The 20,696-nt window shown below is 46.5% G+C and overlaps 1 protein-coding gene across 1 annotated transcript in view; it reads left to right on the forward strand.

Annotated features, from left to right (window-relative positions):
* LOC143275544 (NFX1-type zinc finger-containing protein 1-like) overlaps window positions 1-20,696 on the forward strand; it is a 43,155-nt gene that overhangs the window by 8,578 nt on the left and 13,881 nt on the right. The window contains exons 3-19 of the mRNA XM_076579734.1: window positions 551-808; window positions 1,446-1,606; window positions 2,554-2,818; window positions 3,988-4,153; window positions 6,526-6,711; window positions 8,034-8,170; window positions 8,558-8,785; window positions 9,301-9,519; window positions 9,952-10,166; window positions 10,757-10,981; window positions 11,697-11,983; window positions 13,549-13,742; window positions 14,244-14,507; window positions 15,004-15,239; window positions 17,582-17,719; window positions 18,571-18,702; window positions 19,391-19,489. Of these exons, the coding sequence (XP_076435849.1) occupies window positions 551-808; window positions 1,446-1,606; window positions 2,554-2,818; window positions 3,988-4,153; window positions 6,526-6,711; window positions 8,034-8,170; window positions 8,558-8,785; window positions 9,301-9,519; window positions 9,952-10,166; window positions 10,757-10,981; window positions 11,697-11,983; window positions 13,549-13,742; window positions 14,244-14,507; window positions 15,004-15,239; window positions 17,582-17,719; window positions 18,571-18,702; window positions 19,391-19,489 (3,410 nt within the window). The remainder of the gene's footprint in view (window positions 1-550; window positions 809-1,445; window positions 1,607-2,553; window positions 2,819-3,987; window positions 4,154-6,525; window positions 6,712-8,033; window positions 8,171-8,557; window positions 8,786-9,300; window positions 9,520-9,951; window positions 10,167-10,756; window positions 10,982-11,696; window positions 11,984-13,548; window positions 13,743-14,243; window positions 14,508-15,003; window positions 15,240-17,581; window positions 17,720-18,570; window positions 18,703-19,390; window positions 19,490-20,696) is intronic.

Consider the following 20,696-nt stretch of genomic DNA (forward strand, 5'->3'; position numbering starts at 1 on the left):
TACTTAATGTGGGATACAGTGCAGTTTTGTGGACACAGTGCAATTTTGTTACTGTCTAATATGGACACAATGCAGTTTTGTTACTACCTAATGTGGATATAATGCAGTTTAGTTACTATCTAACGAGGATACATTACAGATTTGTTACCTTCTTCCATCACTCACACATATTATGGACACATATGTTACATTCACATTATCAATATCATGCCTATTCCAGCATACATACACACCTGATGTATACATGCGTATGCACACACTCATGCACATGCACATGCGCGCGCGCACACACACACACACAAACACATACTATGTAGACATGCTCATGAAAAAGGTAAGAAGGAAAGTATTATTTTGTTCTATTGTCATGGACACTTCACCTCTAGACTTGTAGCCAGCTGAGTTTCTACGTTGAATGCATTAAAACTAAGCATATATAAAAAACCCACTTAACCAACTGAATTTCGTTGATGACATCAAAACTATGCATGTAAAAAAAAAACAACAACAAAAAAACACACACTCATGTTGCACCATTACATATGTGCAGGATATTCGAATGTACCACGACGTGCACATCCTTCGGGCAGTATGCCTTCAGTCAGGCCTGGGTCACCGACTGACCTTCGATGTGTCCCGCATGAAGCGAGTGCGCTGGGAGATCAGCAAGCGCCTCATCTTCGGCTCCCTGGTCTGTCTGTCGGCGGACAATTTTCAGACGCTATTCTTCGCTACGGTGGCCAACAGGGAGGCCTCCGACCTTCGGGAAGGGGTCGTTGAGGTCATCTTTGAGCACGACATACAGGAGGTAAGATTCCCACCCATCCCCTCCCCCCCCACCTCCTTCTCTACCTCCCCACCTTAAAAAGAAAAATGAAATGAAATATATATATATGCATATATATGTGTGTCTGTATCTCCTCCTTCCCCTCCTAGAAAAAAAGGAAACAACAAAAGCTGAAAAATAGAAAGAAAAAAAAAAGAAAGAAAAAAAAAGAAGACTGTGACAAATGGAGTGGAGTGATGGCCTAGAGAAAGAAGTGTGAGAATCTGAGCGCGCTGGATTGAACCACGGCTCAGCCGCGGATATTTTCTCCCCCTCCACTAGGCCTTGAGTGGTGGTCTGGATGCTAGTCATTCGGATGAGACGATAAACTGAGGTCCCGTGTGCAGCATGCACTTAGCGCACCTAAAAGAACCCATGGTAACAAAAGGGTTGTTCCTGGCAAAATTCTGTAGAAAAATCCACTTCGATAGGAAAAACAAATAAAACTGCACACAGGAAAAAATACAAAAAAAAAGTGGTGGCGCTGTAGTGTAGCAACACGCTCTCCCTGGGGAGAGCAGCCCTAATTTCACCCAAAGAAATTTGTTGTGAAATAAAGAAATACAAATGCAATGCAATGTGGCCATCATCTGTATTGTCCAGTATTGGTTGGTCACAGGTGGCAGCAATACCCCCCGAGACGACTTTCATGATGGCAGAGACGACGGCCTTCTTCGAGGCTTATCGCCACGTGCTGGCAGGGCTGCAGAACATGGTAGAAGGCCAGATGCCCTTCGAGAGGTACATCGTCAGCTGTGAGAAGACGGTGTCAGAACCCAGGTAATTTCATAATCGTATATAGCCGTCGTTATCCACATCATTATCATCACCACTATTATCATCATCATCATCAACATTATTATCATCGTCATCAACATCATCATCATTATTATCTTTATCATCATCATCATCATCATCAGCATCAGCATCAGCATCATCTTCAGCAGCATTATCACCATATGAAGAAGAAGATGAAGAAAAAAAAAAGTATTTGTACAGCGCTAAATCTTTGTGCAGAAACAAATCAGAGCGCTTTCACATCCAACTTTTTGCACCATGCATGCATGCATAACACTGAAAAATGGGATGAAAGATAAAAACTATAAATACGTGCAGATAATAGATAAGAAAAACTATGGGTGGAAAAATGGAGAGTATGGATGGATGAATGACCTTGTGGTTTTTTGGTGAGCCTCTCTCTCTGCTGCTGCTGCTGCTTCTTTGTTTGTTAGCTGCTGCTGCTTTGTTCGTTAGCTGCTGCTGCTTCTTTCTTTGTTAGCTGCTGCTGCTTCTTTGTTCGTTAGCTGCGACAGCCACGTTCACTCAACCAAAGATTTGGGCTTTCATGCATAGAATTACTTTTAATTTGCCATTATTTTAGGCAGCTGTTGTGAGTTGTTGTTGTCTTGGGGGGTTCGGGGTGGAGGGGTTGGGGTGGGGTTGGTAGCTGGATATGTTTGTGTAACCCACTGAACGTTGATACGCATCTTATTTGTATCTTTTATGTGTGTGTGTGTATCTTTGGATGTGTTTGTGTGAGTGTTTGTGTTTGTGTGTGTGTGTGTGTGTGTGTGTGTGTGTGAGCATATGTATGTGTGAGTTTGTAAGCATACGTACATTCATCTGCGTTTCATGTTTGTGCCAGAATACCACCTTTCATATCTACACACAATCTAATACTTCTTTTTCTTCTTTTTTTTTTCTATTTCTTTTTTTAACGTTGACAGATACCTCCGTGACAACGGTCACTCGGAGGCGGTCAAGTACGACCTGCGCCCCCTGGTGGACGATGACGTGGTGCTGAGAGAGGACAGGAACCTGTTGGAACAAGGACGGGAGGTGGCCTACGACTTCAGCCGGGAGGCAGAGGCTGCCCACAACGTCCCCATTCTCCAGCGCGAGGAGTGGCCGGACCCTAGCCTGCTGAGACTGGATGACTCCCAGTTTGAGGCCGTGCATCGTGCGCTGACCAAGGAGTTCTCTGTCATACAGGTAGATACTGTGGAATTAGGAATGAGACAAGTTCTCTGTCATACAGGTAGATATACTGTGGTTCTGTCATACAGGTAGATACTGTGGAATTAGGATTCGAATGTGACAAGTTCTCTGTCATACAGGTAAATACTGTGATTCTGTCGGTCGTACAGGTAGAAGGTGGCAGAAATACAGGTCGACACTGTGGTTCCGTCACACAGGTAGATCATACAGATAGACATTGTGGTTCTGTCATACAGGTAGATCATACAGATAGACACTGTGGTTCTGTCATACAGGTAGACATTACAGGTAGACGGGGAAGACATGTGTGGGACCTTTAACCTTAATGAAAAGGTAAAGGTCAGTGAGGGGCCGCCAGAGACATGATAGACGTACGTGGGGCCTTTAACTCTTTCCGGACGAAGTAATGCTCACGCATTCCTACACAAAACATATTCGGATTCGGACGAAGGAATGGAATAGCATTCTCCGAAAGTAAAATTCCATCATGCGCTGTACACGTGATTTTGTGATTAGCCAAGCAGAGTGCGCTATTCTGGGTCACTCCACAATCAAACAGTATGATTGGTCAGCCTGGGATGTGTGGCCTGTCTCGCACACACGCTGACAAAGTCACTGACCGGTCGTCTGCTCGCATGCCAGCCTGTTAGCAAAGCGGGCTCTTCGCAAAATGTTGTGAAGCGAACAAGGCAGTGACGGCAACGTTTTAGGGTTGCCGAAGTACTTGAAATGCTACAAACTGAAGGGTCGGACATTGAAGAGGTGGATGATGACGAAGAAGAAAGCGAATTTAATGCAGAAAGCGAGCATGGGTATGGTGATTCGGGGTGAAAAATTGGCAGTATTTTCTACATTGGCAAAACTGTAAAAATAAGTTGAGAAATTTGATTTTTTTTTTTATGTAATAGCTCAACACGTAATAAACCAGTTCTGAAAGTTTCATTTTCTTACACAGTATTTTGTATTTTTTGTAATTTTTTTTCCAAACCCTTACAAATGGGCCGTCTGTGGGGAAAAGCAAGGGAGAAAACTTGTCGTCCCGAGTGAGTTAACCTTTAGCCTTTACGAAGGGTGTTATGGTCTCGGTGCAGGGTCCGCCGGGGACACGATAGACATACCTTTAACCTTTAGCCTTTACGAAGGGTGTTATGGTCTTGGTGCAGGGTCCGCCGGGAACGGGGAAGACGTACGTGGGTCTGAAGGTGGTGAAGGCGTTGCTGCACAACCGGCCGGTGTGGGACCCGACGTCCTCCAGCTGTATGCTCATCGTGTGCTTCACCAACCACGCCCTGGACCAGTTTCTCTCCGGCGTCGTCTCCTTCTTCAAAGGTGAGGTGATGTGGCTGTGTGTGAGTGCATGCGTGCGTGTGTGTGTGTGTGTAATATGAATCATGATCACTGTTATGTTATGACAATTATCAGTACGATTAATCATCAATACGATCACTGTCTGATTACGACAGTCATCAATATAATCACTGTCTTGGTTATGACAATTATCAGTATGATTAATTATCAGTATGATTACTTCTAGTTATGACAGTTTTGAATGATCAGTTTGATTCATTATTAATAATGTTCACTGTCTAGTTATGACCATTATCAGGATGATCAAACGTCATTATGATCATATGTATATAAGCCTGCGACATAACGATGGTCGTGGGTCCCCCCCCCCCCCGGCACAGTCTTGAGGATAGCGACAACACTGACGGTGAACAGTATGGTCACTCTCTGGTTATGGCAGTTATCAGTATGATTAATTATTAATATGATCACTGTCTTGGCGATTACCAGTATAATCACTGTCTGGTTAAGACAGTCATCAATCTGGTTATGATAGTTATCAATATGAACACTGTCTAGTGATGACAATTTTCAGCATGATCTGAATAAAATTAGACAAAGGGGCCCATCATGGATATAAAACGTTCTATAATTTAATCTGTTTGAAACTCTTTGTGCTTTCCTGGGTTCGTTTACAAGTCATCAGTACATGCGACGGGCGCAATAGCTGAGTGGTTAAAGTGTTGGACTGTCAATCTGAGGGTCCCGGGTTCGAATCACGGTGACGGCGCCTGGTGAGTAAAGGGTGGAGATTTTTCTGATCTCCCAGGTCAACATATGTGCAGACCTGCAAGTGCCTGAACCCCCTTTGTGTGTATATGCAAACAAGAAGATCAATTACGCACATTAAAGATCCTGTAATCCATGTCAGCGTTCGGTGGGTTATGGAAACAAGAACATACCTAGCATGCACACCCCCGAAAACGAGTATGGCTGCCTACATGGTGGGGTAAAAACAGTCATACACGTAAAAGCCCACTCGTGTGCATACGAGTGAACGCAGAAGAAGAGAATCAGTACATGCAAATTTTGAACAAAAAACACGGATACTTTCATCATCTCACTCACTGTATGATAGCATAAGAAGAGAGGAAGTTTTAAATTTTGTACCCAGCTAATTCGTTCTGCTACTGATCAGTTTTGAAGTTTTCAGTTCATTGATTCCAGTACTTTGGCGATTTTATTTCTTACCCATACTTCTTCTTCTTCTGCGTTCACTCGTATGCACACGAGTGGGCTTTTACGTGTATGACCGTTTTTACCCCGCCATGTAGGCAGCCATACTCCTTTTTCGGGGGTGTGCATGCTGGGTATATTCTTGTTTCCATAACCCACCGAACGCTGACATGGATTTCAGGATCTTTAACGTGCGTATTTGATCTTCTGCTTGCATATACACACGAAGGGGGTTCAGGCACTAGCAGGTCTGCACATATGTTGACCTGGGAGATCGTAAAAATCTCCACCCTTTACCCACCAGGCACCGCCACCGTGATTCGAACCCGGGACCCTCAGATTGACAGTCCAACGCTTTAACCACTCGGCTGTTGCGCCCGTCGATCTTACCCATACAAAATGGGCTGTCTGTGGGGGAAGTCAGTGGGAGCTAAGGCCAGTCACCCACGGGGCGTCAGCATTGGCCGCACATCAGTTTTTGATGCCTTGCTACATTTGTCACGCGGACGCCTGAAACCTGTAGCGAGGCGTGTCGCTCACACACGCGCGACAAACCTCCCCAGGCATCACGCATCACACTCCATATTTGGAAAGTCATGTGCTGAAGCTTGCTGAAATAGATTCCAAACGATGTCTCACATGAAACGAGCGGGTCTCGTGATTGGTTGGTCCGCACATGTCTGTCGCTTTTGTCGTGGGGGGAAATAGGGCAGTATCTATCGAAGAAACACGATGCGCGGCTGAATAGATTCCAAACGATGTTTCACGTGAAACGAGCGGGTCTCGTGATTGGTTGGTCCACACACGTCTGTCGCTTTTGTCGCGGGGGGAAATAGGGCAGTTCTATCGAAGAAACACGATGCGCGGCTGAATAGATTCCAAACGATGTTTCACGTGAAACAAGCGGGTCTCGTGATTGGTTGCTCCACACACGTTTGTTGCTTTTTTTCGCGGGGGAATAGGACAGGTTCTATCGAAGAAACACGACGCGCAGCGAAGGCCATCTTGCTGCGTGACACGTGACTCATGCTGCCTGAAAATCTCGCACACTGGGCGCTGCGCGAAACTTGCTGCTTGTCGCGTGAAAGTTGCTGCTTGATGCCCCGTGTGTGATGGGCTTAACTGGCAGTACTGAGTGAGTCAACCATGGTTTTTTGTCTCTCCCACCCACCCCCCAGGCACGGTGGTGAGAGTGGGCAGCCGACTGCGCAGTGAGGAGCTGGAGCCGTACACCCTGAACAACTTGCGTCGGACCATGCGACGCAACCGGGAGGGCGCGGACAGGGCCTTCGCCAACATCACGCGGCTTCGTTTCCAGGGACACGACGCCATGGAGAGACTGAAGGACAACATAGACAGCATGGGTAGGTTTGTGGGAAGGGGTGTGTTTGTTTGTTGGGGGTGGGGTTGGAGGGTGTGGGGAGGAATAGCATGGGTAGGTTTGTGGGAAGGGGTGTGTTTGTTTGTTGGGGGTGGGGGTGGGGTGGGGAGGAATAGCATGGGTAGGTTTGTGGGAAGGGGTGTGTTTGTTTGTTGGGGGTGGGGGTGGGGTGGGGAGGAATAGCATGGGTAGGTTTGTGGGAAGGGGTGTGTTTGTTTGTTGGGGGTGGGGGTGGGGTGGGGAGGAATAGCATGGGTAGGTTTGTGGGAAGGGGTGTGTTTGTTTGTTGGGGGTGGGGGTGGAAGGGGGGGAGAAATAGCATGGGTAGGTTTGTGGGAAGGGGTGTGTTTGTTGGGGTGGAGGGGTTTGGGGAGGAATAGCATGGGTAGGTTTGTGGGAAGGGGTGTGTTTGTTGGGGTGGAGGGGTTGGAGGGGGTGGGGAGGAATAGCATGGGTAGGTTTGTGGGAAGGGGTGTGTTTGTTGGGGTGGAGGGGTTTGGGGAGGAATAGCATGGGTAGGTTTGTGGGAAGGGGTGTGTATGTTTGTGGGGGTGGAGGGGGTGGGGAGGAATAGCATGGGTAGGTTTGTGGGAAGGGGTGTGTTTGTTTGTTGGGGGTGGGGGGAGTGGGGAGAAATAGCATGGGTAGGTTTGTAGGAAGTGGGGGGGGGGGGTATGTGGGGGGGGGACATTGCGTGGGTTGGTGTGTAGGGAAGGGTGGGGATGTAACATGGGTAAGGTGCGTAGGTAGGTTCGGGGTTGTGTGGGTTTGGGGATATAGTGTGGGTAGGTGTTTAGGAATGGGATGGGGATGGGGGGGGGGGGGATAGACAGCATTGGTAGGTGTGTAGGAAGATTGGTGGAGGAAAGAATGTCTACAGATATATTATCTATCTATCTATCTATCTATCTATCAGTGTATCTGTCTGTCTGTCTCTGTATCTATCTATATCTGTCTATATATATCTCTCTCTCTCTGTATATCTGTCTATCTATCTATTTCTCTTTTGTCTGTCGTTACACACAGCGTGAACTGACGGTGATGTGTGTGAACGATGCGATGTGAACAGGCCTGAAGATGAGTCAGCCAAGCGTGAGATCCTGCACGAGGAAGTGTTGATGCTGTGCATGATGTCTATCTATCTATCTATCTATCTATCTATCTATCTCTCTTGTATCTATCTATCTGTCCCTCTGTCTATCTATCCATCTATTTCTCTTTTCTCTGTCGTTACACACAAAAGGAATGATTCAATCAGCGTGAACTGACGGTGAACAATGTGTGTGAACGATGCGATGTGAACAGGCCTGAAGATCGAGTCGGCCAAGCGTGAGATCCTGCACGAAGAGCTGCTGATGCCCTACATGCTAGATCGACACTACGACAGGCTGCTGGATGGCAGACGTTACATGGAGGAGCACGCTCAGTTATATGTCCGACAGGTGAGTGTTCAGCTGGCCTGGGCTGGGCTGGGTTGGGTTGGGTTGAGTAAGGTTGGGTTAGCTTTGGTTGTGTTGGCTTGTGTTGGGTTGGCTTTGGTTGTGTATTCTATTCAGGGCATACCGAAGATCTTCAGCAACCCGGAGTGGCTATTCTATTCTATTCTATTCAGGGCATACCGAAGAAGACCTTCAGCATCCTGGAGTGGCTGTTCTATTCTATTCTATTCAGGGCAGACCAAAGAAGATCTTCAGCATCCTGGAGTGGCTGTTCTATTCTATTCTATTCAGGGCAGACCGAAGAAGATCTTCAGCATCCCGGAGTGGCTGTTCTATTCTATTCTATTCTGTTATGTTCTGTTCTATTCTGTTCTGTTCTATTCTACACAGGGCAGACCGAAGAAGATCTTCAGCATCCCGGAGTGGCTGGGGATCGGAGCGTTGCTCCAGAACATCCCCATGACGGTGGAGAACCTCCACCAGCTGGAGCAGGAGCTGGAAGGGGGAGCAGGGGAAGGGGAGGACATGGAGTTGGAGGGGGAAGTGCAGGCTCTTGAGGAACAGCACCGTCTGGACTCGGACGACGTTGTCCCTGGCAACGACAGGCAAAGAAGACAGGTGGGTGGGCAGGTGTGAGTGTGAACTAAGGATTCTTCTTCTTCTTCTTCTTCTTCTTCGTTCGTTCGTGGGCTGCAACTCCCACGTTCACTCGTATGTTCGTGAGTGGGCGTTTACGTGTATGACCGTTTTTAACCCAGCCATGTCCGCAGCCATACTCCATTTTCGGGGGTGTGTGCACGCTGGGTATGTTCTTGTTTCCATAACCCACCGAACGCTGACATGGATTGCAGGATCTGTAATGTGCGTATTTGATCTGCTTACGTATACACACACCAAGGGGGTTCAGGCACAAGCAGGTCTGCACATATGTTGACCTGGGAGATCGGGGGGGCAGAGACTGTTGTGCCAAGTTGTGGATACGGATGACGTCACCCCTAGCAAACGACAAACAAAAAAAAGTTTGGCCGAAGGAAGGGTACACTAGAGGAGAGAGAGTGGGGGAGGTTTTAGGGAAGGTGTGTGTGTGTGTTGATGCGTCTCAGCGTATATACCTGTGTGTGTGTGTTGAGCAGAAGGAGAAAAAGAGTGCCCTGGCTAAGCAGCGGTCCACCTACCTGGCCCTGGACATCTCCAGGCTGGACCAAGGGGTAAACGACCTGCCGCCCCCCTTGCAGGGAGGGGTGATGGGGGAGGGGTTCCAGGTCCCCAGGAGCCAGTGGAGAAAGATCAAACGCCGACTGCGGAAAAACCTGGAAGCGGGCGACCGGATGACCGCTGAGGAGGAGAGACAGGTAGGAGTTTGTGTGGGGGGGTGGGGGGGGGGGTAGGGTAGAACAGAAAAACGCTTTATGTTTTTGCTATAATTGTGTTGTGTATTTCTTCTCAAAGACAAGGTGGTGTGTAAAAAAAAAAAAAAAAAAAAAAAACCTCCAAAAAACATGTCCGTGTGTGTGTGCGCGCACACTTGTATGTGTGTGTGTGTGTGTGTGTGTGTGTGCGATATTAGACCAAAAATAAGAAGCCCTGAAAGTGTATTGGCATTGGAGGTGGGGTGGGGCATGCACACACACACACACACACACACACACACACACACACACACACACACACAGACATGCACACACACACAGACATGCACACTAGCACACACATACCTTGATTATGTTTTTTGTTAACAATAGCATGCGTGAATGCGTGCACATGTGTGCGCCTTCGTGTGACAGGTGCACGACCTGTGGCAGCTGGAGTTCCCCCAGCGCTGGCGCCTGTATCGCCGGTGGACGTTTAACCTGTGCCAGGCGCTGAAGGAGGAGATGGGGGAGAACGAGCAGCTGTACGTAGAACTGGCACGCCGACACCATGAGACGCTGATGCAGGAAGACAAACACATCCTGAAAACAGCCACCGTTATCGCCATGACGACCACTGCTGCTGCAAGGTGGGGTGGGGGCTGGGGGTTGTGTGTGTGGGGGGGGGGGAGAAGACAAGGGGGGGCGGGGGGGGGGAGGAGGGCAACTGTGTGGTAGTCGGTCATGTCATGTGTGTGTGTGTGTTCATTCTTTAGTTTAAAGTCTTTTTCACTATGAGTGATGTCTTTGTGTGTGTGTGTCTTTGTGTGTGTGTGTGTGTGCATGCATGTGTTTTTTCTTTAGTTTTACGTCTTTTCACTATAAGTGGTGTGTGTGTGTGTGTGTTCGTTCTTTAGTTTAATGTCTTTTCACTATAAGCGATTTGTGCGTGTGTGTGTGTGTGTGCATGTTCGTTCTTTAGTTAACGTCTTTTCACTATAAGTTATGTGTGTATGTGCATGTGTGTGTGTGTGCATGTGTTTGTTCTTTAGTTTAACATCTTTTAACTATAACTAATGTGTGGGTGTATGTGTGTGTGCACACGTGCGCGCGTGCGCGTGTTTTGTGTGTGTGTATGTGTATGTATGTATACCTCTGTGGGCATCTGTGTGTATGTATGCATGCATGTGTGTGTGTGTGCCTATGTGTGCATGTATGTCTGTGCGTGTGCTCACGCCAGGTACCAGTCAGTGCTGCAGGAGGTCAAACCGAAGGTCATCGTGGTGGAGGAGGCGGCAGAGGTGCTGGAGGGCCACGTGATCACCACGCTGAGCCAGGGCTGCGAGCAGCTGATCCTCATCGGAGATCACAAGCAGCTGCGCCCCAACCCCACCGTCTACACTCTGGCCCAGAAGTATCACCTGGAGCTGTCCCTGTTTGAGAGGATGATCAACAACGGATTGAGGTTTGTGTGTGTAGTGTGTGTGTGTGTGTTGTGGGTGGGTGCAGTGATCAGAAAGTGTATGACAGTGTACAAAACGTGTATGACAGTGAACAAATGTGTATGACAGTGTACAAAAAGCGTATGACAGTGAACAACACTGTATGACAGTGAACTTCTCTCTTCTTCTTCTTCTTCATTCGTGGGCTGCTGTGGATGCAGTGAACAGAAAGTGTATGACAGTGAACAGAAAGTGTATGACAGTGTACAAAAAGTGTATGACAGTGAAAAACACTGTATGACAGTGAACTTCTCTTCTTCTTCTTCTGCGTTCGTGGGCTGCAACTCCCACGTTCACTCGTATGTACACGAGTGAGCTTTTACGTGTATGACTGTTTTTACCCTGCCATGTAGGCAGCCATACTCCGTTTTCAGGGGTGTGAATGCTGGGTATGTTTTTGTTTCCATGACCCACCGAACGCTGACATGGATTACAGGATCTTTTACGTGCGTATTCGATATTCTGCTTGCGTATACACACAAAGAGGGTTCAGGCGCTAGCAGGTCTGCACATGTGTTGACCTGGGAGATCGTAAAAATCTCCACCCTTTACCCACCAGGAGCCGTCACCGTGATTCGAACCCGAGACCCTCAGATTGAAAGTCCAACGCTTTAACCACTCGGCTATTGCGCCTGTTCGACACACTGATCAAACTTGCTCTCGTGTCGACCCCCGCAGGTGCGTTACCCTGGGCTTGCAGCACCGCATGCGGCCGGAGATCGCCAAGCTGGTCCGGCCCATCTACCCGGCGCTTGCCAACCACCCATCGGTGGAAGGGTACGAGGCAGTGAAAGGGGTGGCCTCCAACCTGTTCTTCATCAACCACGGGGAGCTGGAGGCGCACAACGAGGAGACCAAGAGCCACTCCAACGAGTACGAGGCGTTCTTCGTGACCATGCTGTGCCAGTACCTGCTGAAGCAAGGCTACCATCCCTCCAGGATCACAGTGCTCACCACCTACTCAGGTGAGTAATAAAGATATAATTATATTTACATAGCGCTGAATCTTGTGCAGAGACAAATCAAAGCACTTTCGCACCAGTCATTCACATGTATGCATAACTAAAAAAAATTGGAAAAACTGAAGACAAGGAAGAGGCAGGGAAGGGAGGCTGTTTTGGGAAGAGGTGGGTTTTAAGACCAGACTTGAAAGAGCTCAGTGCGGAGACCTGACGAAGAGAAGAAGGAAGTTAATTCCATTTGCAAAGTCCAGAGACAAAGTCCGGCGGCCAACAGTCGGGTGTTTGAATCTGGGTATGCGTAAACAGAGTGGATCCGAAGCCGATCGTAGTGAGCGAGATGGAGTGTAGAGGTGAAGGCAGCCACAGGGATAGGAAGGGGCAGGTTTGTGAATACATTTATAACATAAGAGTGTGCTTTATGCTGTGGGAGACAGGTAGCCAGTGGAGATGTTGCAAAAGAGGAGTGATATACTCAGATCTTTTCTTTCTGAGGATGAGTCTGGCAGCCCTTGGTGAGAGAGAAGAATGGGGGAAGGAAGTGGGAGGGTTTGGGGGGAGGGGGTAGGGGGCACATTCGGGGAGTGCTGTGTATAGTCCAGCCGGCTGCTGCTCACATGAATCGTTCATGCAGAAGTTGTGGAAGCCTTGGAGAAGTCATTGGAAAAAGAAAAGAGAGAACCATTTTTTTTTTAAAAAAGAGAAAACAAGAGAGAGAAAGAACCTTTTCTTTTGCTGGAAAAGTCTTTGGGGGGGGGGGGGGGGGTAGAGAACCATTTAAAAGGAAAATAAAGAACCATTTCTAGGGCTGAGAAAGTCGTGGAAAAAAAAAGTGAGAGAACCATTAATTATAGGGCTGGAAAAGTCTTGGAGAAAAATAATAGAACCATTAATTCTAGGGCTGGAGAAGTCTTGGAGAAAAATGATAGAACCATTAATTCTAGGGCTGGAGAAGTCTTGGAGAAAAATAATAGAACCATTAATTCTAGGGCTGGAGAAGTCTTGGAGAAAAATAATAGAACCATTAATTCTAGGGCTGGAGAAGTCTTGGAGAAAAATGATAGAACCATTAATTCTAGGGCTGGAAAAGTCCACTCCTCGTGTCTTTTTTTTTTTTATTCTAATTTTTTTTTTTTTTTATTATGATGATTACATTCTTATTTGGAAATAAGTATTCAAAAATCAGACGTGTGCAGTTACCATTTTGTGTAAAAAGATATTAAACAGGATGCCTTCCTCTCTTTCTTCCTCCACTTGATTTATGTTCTATGCCTGTTCCACTGTATTATGAACTCTGTTCCACTGCCCTATGAACTCTGTTCCATTGCCCAATGAACTCTGCTCTATGCATGTTTCACTGCCCTATGAACTCTGTTCCTATGAACTCGCTTCCATTGCCCTATGAACTCTGCTCTATGCATATTTCACTGCCCTATGACCTCTGCTGTATGCCTGTTCCACTGCCCAGTGAACTCTATTCTTTGCCTGTTCCACTGCCCTATGAACTCTATTCTATGCCTGTTCCACTGCCCTATGAACTCTGCTCAATGTATGTTTCACTGCCCATTCAGGTCAGCTGTTCCAGCTTCGAAAGCTGATGCCGAAGAAGAGCATCTTCGATGGCGTCCGCGTGACAGTGGTGGACAACTTCCAAGGGGAGGAGAACGACATCATTCTTCTCTCCCTTGTGCGCAGCAACGAGGAGAGGAACATCGGTTTTCTCAAGATAGAAAACCGTGTGTGCGTGGCCCTGTCACGAGCTAAGGTGAGTGGGGGGGTAGGGTTTGAGGACAGGTAAAACGCTGTTGTCTTAAAGGTAAAAAAAAAAAAAAAAAAAGCAGCTTTCTTTTTTCGTAAAGCGCACTAGGACAGACAGCTGGGTTCGGAAGGGTGGGGGTGGGGGTGTGGGGGGTGTATTACGCCCACTTTTGCATGCATGGGTGTGTATGCAGTCCCAGTGTGTGCGTGAAAGTGTATCTCTGTATGCGTACATGGGAGACAGAAAGCTTCTGTGTGCATGTATTTTGTATGTGTATAGATATTGATCATTTGGCTCTTAGCTCTTTCAAGTCTGGCCTTAAAACCCACCTCTTCCCAAAATAGCCTTCCTTGCCTGCCTCTTCCTTGTCTTTAGTTTCTACAGTTGTAGATTTATGCATGCGTGTGAATGACTGGTGCGAAAGCGCTTTGATTTGTCTCTGCACAAGATTCAGCGCTATATGAATGCTATTATTATTATTATTATTATTATTATTTACCTCTGCAGATGGGGCTGTACGTGATCGGAAACTTTAACCTGCTGAGTTCCGAGAGCAGCCTGTGGCAGCGAATCACTACGGACCTTGACCGTGCAGGCAAGCTGGGGGAGTCCCTGGCTCTGTACTGCCAGAACCACCCCCAGGACAGGGGACTGGTGGTGCGAAAACCTGAGGACTTCAACTTTGCTCCAGAGGGGGGGTGTATGAAGTCCTGTGATGCCCGCCTGGACTGCGGCCATGTGTGCGTCAGGATGTGCCACCCCTACGACAAGGTACTGTCGTCATTGTGATCATTCTTCTTCTTCTTCTTCTTCTTCTTCTTCTTCTTCTCCTACTTCTTCTTCTTCTTCTTCTTCTTCTGCTTCTTCTTCTTCTCCTACTTCTTCTTCTTCTTCTTCTTCTTCTTCTTCTTCTTCTTCTTCTCCTCTTTCATCTTTGTATCATTCTTCTTCTTCTTCTTCTTCTTCTTCTTCTTCTTCTTCTATTGTCATTATTATAATCATTCTTCTTCTTCTTCTTCTCTTGTTGCTGTTGTTAGTCGTGGCAGTTGTATTGTTGTCACTGTTGTTTTGGATGCATATATAGCGTCTTTCTTTGGTCAGAGTCCAAGCTCTAAGTGCTTTGCAAACTCATACTTAATTATTAATCAGATGAATACAGTAGCACCGCCACACCATACAGGAAATCTTCCCTTTACTACAATTAGCACATTACGACAACAACTCACCCCAACCCCCCACCCCTCACCCCCGTCTCTCCGCCATCCAGGATCACATCGAGTACAAGTGCACGAAGGAGTGCGGGCGCAAGATGGACTGTGAGTTTGGGCACACGTGCCGCAAGCAGTGCTACAAGGAGTGCGGGGACTGCACCCAGCTCGTGGAGCGGCGCATGCCCAAGTGCGGGCACACCCAGTGGATGCCCTGCAGCTTCCCTGTGCGGGAGTACTGCTGTCAGGAGGCGTGTGAGGTCGTGCTGCTCTGCGGCCATCCCTGTGGCGACGTGTGAGTGATGGGGTGGTTTTGTGTGTGTGTGTGTGTGTTGTTGTTGTTGTGTATGTGTTGTGCGTGTTGAGTGTGTCAGTGTGTGTGTGTGAATTTGTGTGTGTGTGTGTTGTTGTTGTTGTGTATGTGTTGTGCGTGTTGAGTGTGTCATTGTCTGTGTGTGTGTGAATTGTGTGTGTGTGTGTGTGTATTGTGTATGTGTTGTGTGTGTTGAGAGTGTTTGTGTTGTGTGTGTTTGTGTTGTGTGTGTGTGTGTTGTTGTTGTTGTGTATGTGTTGTGCGTGTTGAGTGTGTCACTGTGTGTGTGTTTGAATTTGTGTGTGTGTGTGTGTGTATGTGTTGTGTGTGTTGAGAGTGTTTGTATTGTGTTGTGTGTGTTTGTGTGTTGTGGTGTGTTTGTGTCATAGACATGCTTATAGATATATAAGTATATGTATTAGTGGAGTGGTGGCTCAGTGGTAAAGCAACAGCCTGGGAAGCGAGAGAATTGAATAGCTCTGGTTCTGTCCCCTCAGTCTGTTCCTCCCCTATCCAATAGACATTGTGTGGGTATTGTGGATGCTAGTCATTCAGATGAGATGATAAACCAAGATCCAGCTTGCGGCATGCACCTAGCGCACGTAAAAGAACCCACAGCATCAAAAGGGTTGTCCCTGGCAAAAATTCTTTAGAAAAATTCACTTTGATAGGCAAACAAATGCACTTAAGGCAGAAAGAAAAGCACAGGTCAGAGGTCAGTCGTCTCCGTCATTGTCTCGTCATCATCATCATCATCATCATCATCATCATCACTATGTAGTTTTGTGCTCTTCTTGAGGAGAGCAGCTTGAATTTCACACAGAGAAATCCATTGTGACAAAACAGTGCACTACAAAAAAGACAAAAAAAAACCCCAAAAAAACCCCAACAACTTTCAGTTCTGAATGGAGGAAAAGTTTGTCTTAGAGAGGGAATCTTTCTGCAAGAATGTCAACATTGCTTTGGGAGATAGTTTCCAAAATCTATGGAGACATGCTCTAGAGGCAGTTTGTCTTAGAGAGGGAATCTTTCTGCAAGAATGTCAACATTGCTTTGAGAGATAGTTTCCAAAATCTATGGAGACATGCTCTAGAGGCATTTTGTCTTAGAGAGGGAATCTTTCTGCAAGAATGTCAACATTGCTTTGAGAGATAGTTTCCAAAATCTATGGAGACATGCTCTAGAGGCAGTTTGTCTTAGAGAGGGAATCTTTCTGCAAGAATGTCAACATTGCTTTGAGAGATAGTTTCCAAAATCTATGGAGACATGCTCTAGAGGCAGTTTGTCTTAGAGAGGGAATCTTTCTGCAAGAATGTCAACATTGCTTTGAGAGATAGTTTCCAAAATCTATGGAGACATGCTCTAGAGGCAGTTTGTCTTAGAGAGGGAATCTTTCTGCAAGAATGTCAACATTGCTTTGAGAGATAGTTTCCAAAATCTATGGAGACATGCTCTAGAGGCAGTTTGTCTTAGAGAGGGAATCTTTCTGCAAGAATGTCAACATTGCTTTGGGAGATAGTTTTCAAAATCTATGGAGACATGTTCTAGAGGTGAGTAGTAAATGTTTGTTTTATCAAAATTTCAAAAGTGGATTTGGTAGAGAAAAATATATCAGTCATGACTGATAATTACGTTATCAGCTTCTTCAGATTTTGAAATAGTAATCATAAGCTGGAAATAGAAACAGGGAGACACAAAGGCATACCACGAGAGTTATGGCTTTGTAAGGTTTGTAACATGTCTGTGCTTGGGGATGAGTTTCATTTTATAACGGAATTTCCCAATTATGATCAGTTATGAAATAAATATGTCCCTAAAAAATATTTGTCTCCAAACTTGGTTTGTAATTTTTGTAATATGCTCAAAGGAGGCAAAAAAGTCATTTAAGATGATTAGATTTGCAAATATAGCCCAGCTACACTTATGGAGTTAACTCTCTCCATACGAACGGCGAAAGAGACGACGTTAACAGCGTTTCACCCCAATTACCACCATCAAAATATTGCAAGCGGAAGGCTCTTATACTGAAGAGGTGAATGTTGACAAAGAATACCACAATTCTGATGACAGAAGCTAAAGGTTGGGTCATTGAGACACCCACTGGACATCCGAGGGGTCTGTGTAGAGGAGAAGAGAGGGCTGGCTGTACTGAGTGAGTTAAAAGACATTTGTGTTTTCTCAATTTTTATGTGACATTGTTGTTTATTTGGAACTGTTTGTGTTCTGGGCAAGAAAAGATTATTTTGCAGTAATCCTCCATGCTCCAATAGGTAGGTGAAAGAATAATTAAAACTTAAACTTGTTGTTGTTGTTGTTCACCACAGGTGCGGGCAGCGGCACAAGTGTTACGAGAAGGTGGAGCACACCTGGCCGTGCGGACACACAGGTGTGGTGCCGTGCGCAGAAAGGGACACAGCCCCCTGCCGTCGGCCCTGTGACGAGACGCTGGCCTGTGGACACAAGTGAGTAGCAGTGTATTTCTGTGTGTACTGTGAACTGCCTTGTAATTCCCTAGCATACAGTTTACACCCACCCACCCCCCACTCCTCCGTTTAGGGTTAAAACTTGTCCATAGGGTAAAAAAAAAAAAAAAAAAAAAAAAACCTCGTAAATAGCCCATCCTCCACTTTGAAGAAAAAAAAAAAAAAAGAGGAAGAAAGTTACCATGAACTTAATGACATATCAGTTTGCTGTATGTGATTGTTTTCGCTTTACAGAGCAGTGCACATTTAGATTAATCGTGAATGAATCATGTGGACACTTATAATAATAGTTCCCATCCTTAGCCAGAGACCAAGCTCAAAGCGCTTTACAAACGGGGGGTCATTTGCGAAACAGGCTGCCTACCTGTGTAGAGCCCACTGACATCGGGTGGGCTCTCATCATTCATTTCCTGTGTCGTTCGATCAGATTTCAGGCACGCACACATACACACTGAGACAGACATGTAACATTTTACGTGTATGACCGTTTTGTTTATTTACACCCACCATGTACGCAGCCATGCTCCGTTTTTGGGGTGTGTGCATGCTGGGTATGTCATTGTTTCCATAACCCACTGAACGCTGACTTGGATGACAGGATCTTTAAGGACCCTCAGATTGAAACTCCAACGCTTTTAGCCTTTCCCCCTGTTTGATAAAGAAAAGAACTTTGTCTGTGGCAAGAGAAAAAAAACAACAAAACAAAACATGGCTTGTCATGTGTTCATCCCCTGAAATGGCCCCCCCTTGCCTGTTGCAAATTGGGCTGTGCTGTGTGTGTGTGTAAGTGAGGGACATGATTTTTTGATTGGCCCTGCCCCCCCTGACAGGTGCACGGGGACGTGCTACGAGTGTCGAGGAGGCCGGCTCCACAAGCAGTGCGGCAGTCACTGCCCCCGCATCCTGGTGTGCGGCCACAGCTGTCGCGACGCCTGCTCCAACTGCCCCCCCTGCACCCACAGGTCAGTCACCCCCCCTCCCCCCCACACCCCCACACACCCCCATACCGCCCCCCACACCTCCCCTGCCAACAGGTCAGTTGGTATACAAACATGAAGAAGACTACTAAAACAGACGCAACCCATTAACAACATGATAAACTGCCCCACGTTCAAAACCTCCACCACCACCACCACCACCACCCCCACGCCCCTACACCTCACACTCCCCCCACCCCTAACTCTCTGCCTGGCAGGGGACAAGTTGGGAAGGAAGTGGGGAGTTAGGAGGTGTGTGTGTGGGGGGTGGGGGGGGGGTTGAATGTGGGCAGTTTTATCATGTTGTTAATGGGTCACGTCTGTCTGTTTGTCTTCATGTTTGTACATTCGGTTTTTTTTTTCAGTGTTGAGTTGGGTGCGTGTACACCATGAGTGTGTGTGTGTGTGTGTGTGTGTGTGTGTGAGTGAGTGCATTGTATAGTAAAAAAAAAAAAAAAAGAAAAGGAAAAAAAAAAAGGTGTGTGTGTGTGTGTGATGAGTGTGTGTTTGTGTGCATTGTGTAGTGTAAAGGAAAAAAAAAGTTTTAGTGTGTGTGTGATGTGTGCATGAGTGCATTGTATTAAAAAAAAAAAAAAAAAAAAAATGTGTGCGTGTGTGTGTGTGTATTGTATAATAAAAGATGTTTATTGTGTGTGTGTGTTTGTGTGTACAGTTGTGAGAACAGCTGTGTCCACAGCTCTTGCCGAAAGAAGTGCAGCATGCCCTGCCCTCCCTGTAACGAACCCTGCCAATGGAGGTGTCCGCACCACAGGTAGGTCATTCCTCTCACAGTCACTGATTGCTTCATTGATGTACATGCCCTCACCACAGGTAGGTCATTCCTCTCACGGTCACTGATTGCTTCATTGATGTACATGCCTTCACCACAGGTAGGTCATTCCTCTCACGGTCACTGATTGCTTCATTGATGTACATGCCTTCACCACAGGTAGGTCATTCCTCTCACGGTCACTGATTGCTTCATTGATGTACATGCTCTCACCACTTTTTTGGGCGAAGGGGGTGGGGAGGGGGAGGGTCCGTGGAGGTGGGGTGGGGGTGTATGTCTTTGTTTCCATAACCCACCGAACGCTGACATGGATTACAGGATCTTTAATATGCGTATTTGATCTTCAGCATGCATATATACACGTGGAGGGGGTACGGTGTATGCCTTTGTTTCCATAACCCACCGAACGCTGACATGGATTACAGGATCTTTAATGTGTTTGATCTTCAGCATGCATATATACACATGGAGGGGGTACGGTGTATGCCTTTGTTTCCATAACCCACCAAACGCTGACATGGATTACAGGATCTTTAATATGCGTATTTGATCTTCAGCATGCATATGTACACATGGAGGGGGTACAGGCACTAGCAGGTATGCACAAATGTTGACGTTGGAGATCAGAAAAATCAGAAAAATCCCCTCCCTTTTACCCACCAGGTGCTTTTACCGAGATTCGAAACCGGGACCCTCAGATTGAAAGTCCAACACTTTACTAGTCTTTAGCCACTTGGCTTTTTATGTGTCTGTCAGTTCAGTGGATTTTTTTTTTTAAACAAGAACACACCCAGCACGCACACCCCTGAAAACAGAGTGTGGCTGCCTGTGTGGCAGGGTAAAAAAAAAAAAAAATCATAAAACATAAAAGCCCACTCGCATGAGTGAATGTGGGTGTTTCAGTCTATGAAAACAGAGCAATGGGTTGACTGTTTGATGTAGAAAGTGAGAGTATCAGTCTGTGAAAACACAACAATGCATTGATTGTTTGATGTTAAATGTGAAAGTGTCAGCCTTTGAATACAAAAGAATTGATTGATTAATATGGATATTTATTTAATGCCTATCCTCAGACTCCGAGCTCTAAGCGATGTGGAGTGATGGCGTAGAGGTGATGCATCCGCCTTGGAAGCGAGAGAATCTGAGCTCGCTGGTTCGAATCATGGCTCAGCCGCCGATATTTTCTCCC

Source organism: Babylonia areolata, chromosome 30, assembly GCF_041734735.1.
Source record: "Babylonia areolata isolate BAREFJ2019XMU chromosome 30, ASM4173473v1, whole genome shotgun sequence".
Classification (NCBI taxonomy): domain Eukaryota; kingdom Metazoa; phylum Mollusca; class Gastropoda; order Neogastropoda; family Buccinidae; genus Babylonia; species Babylonia areolata.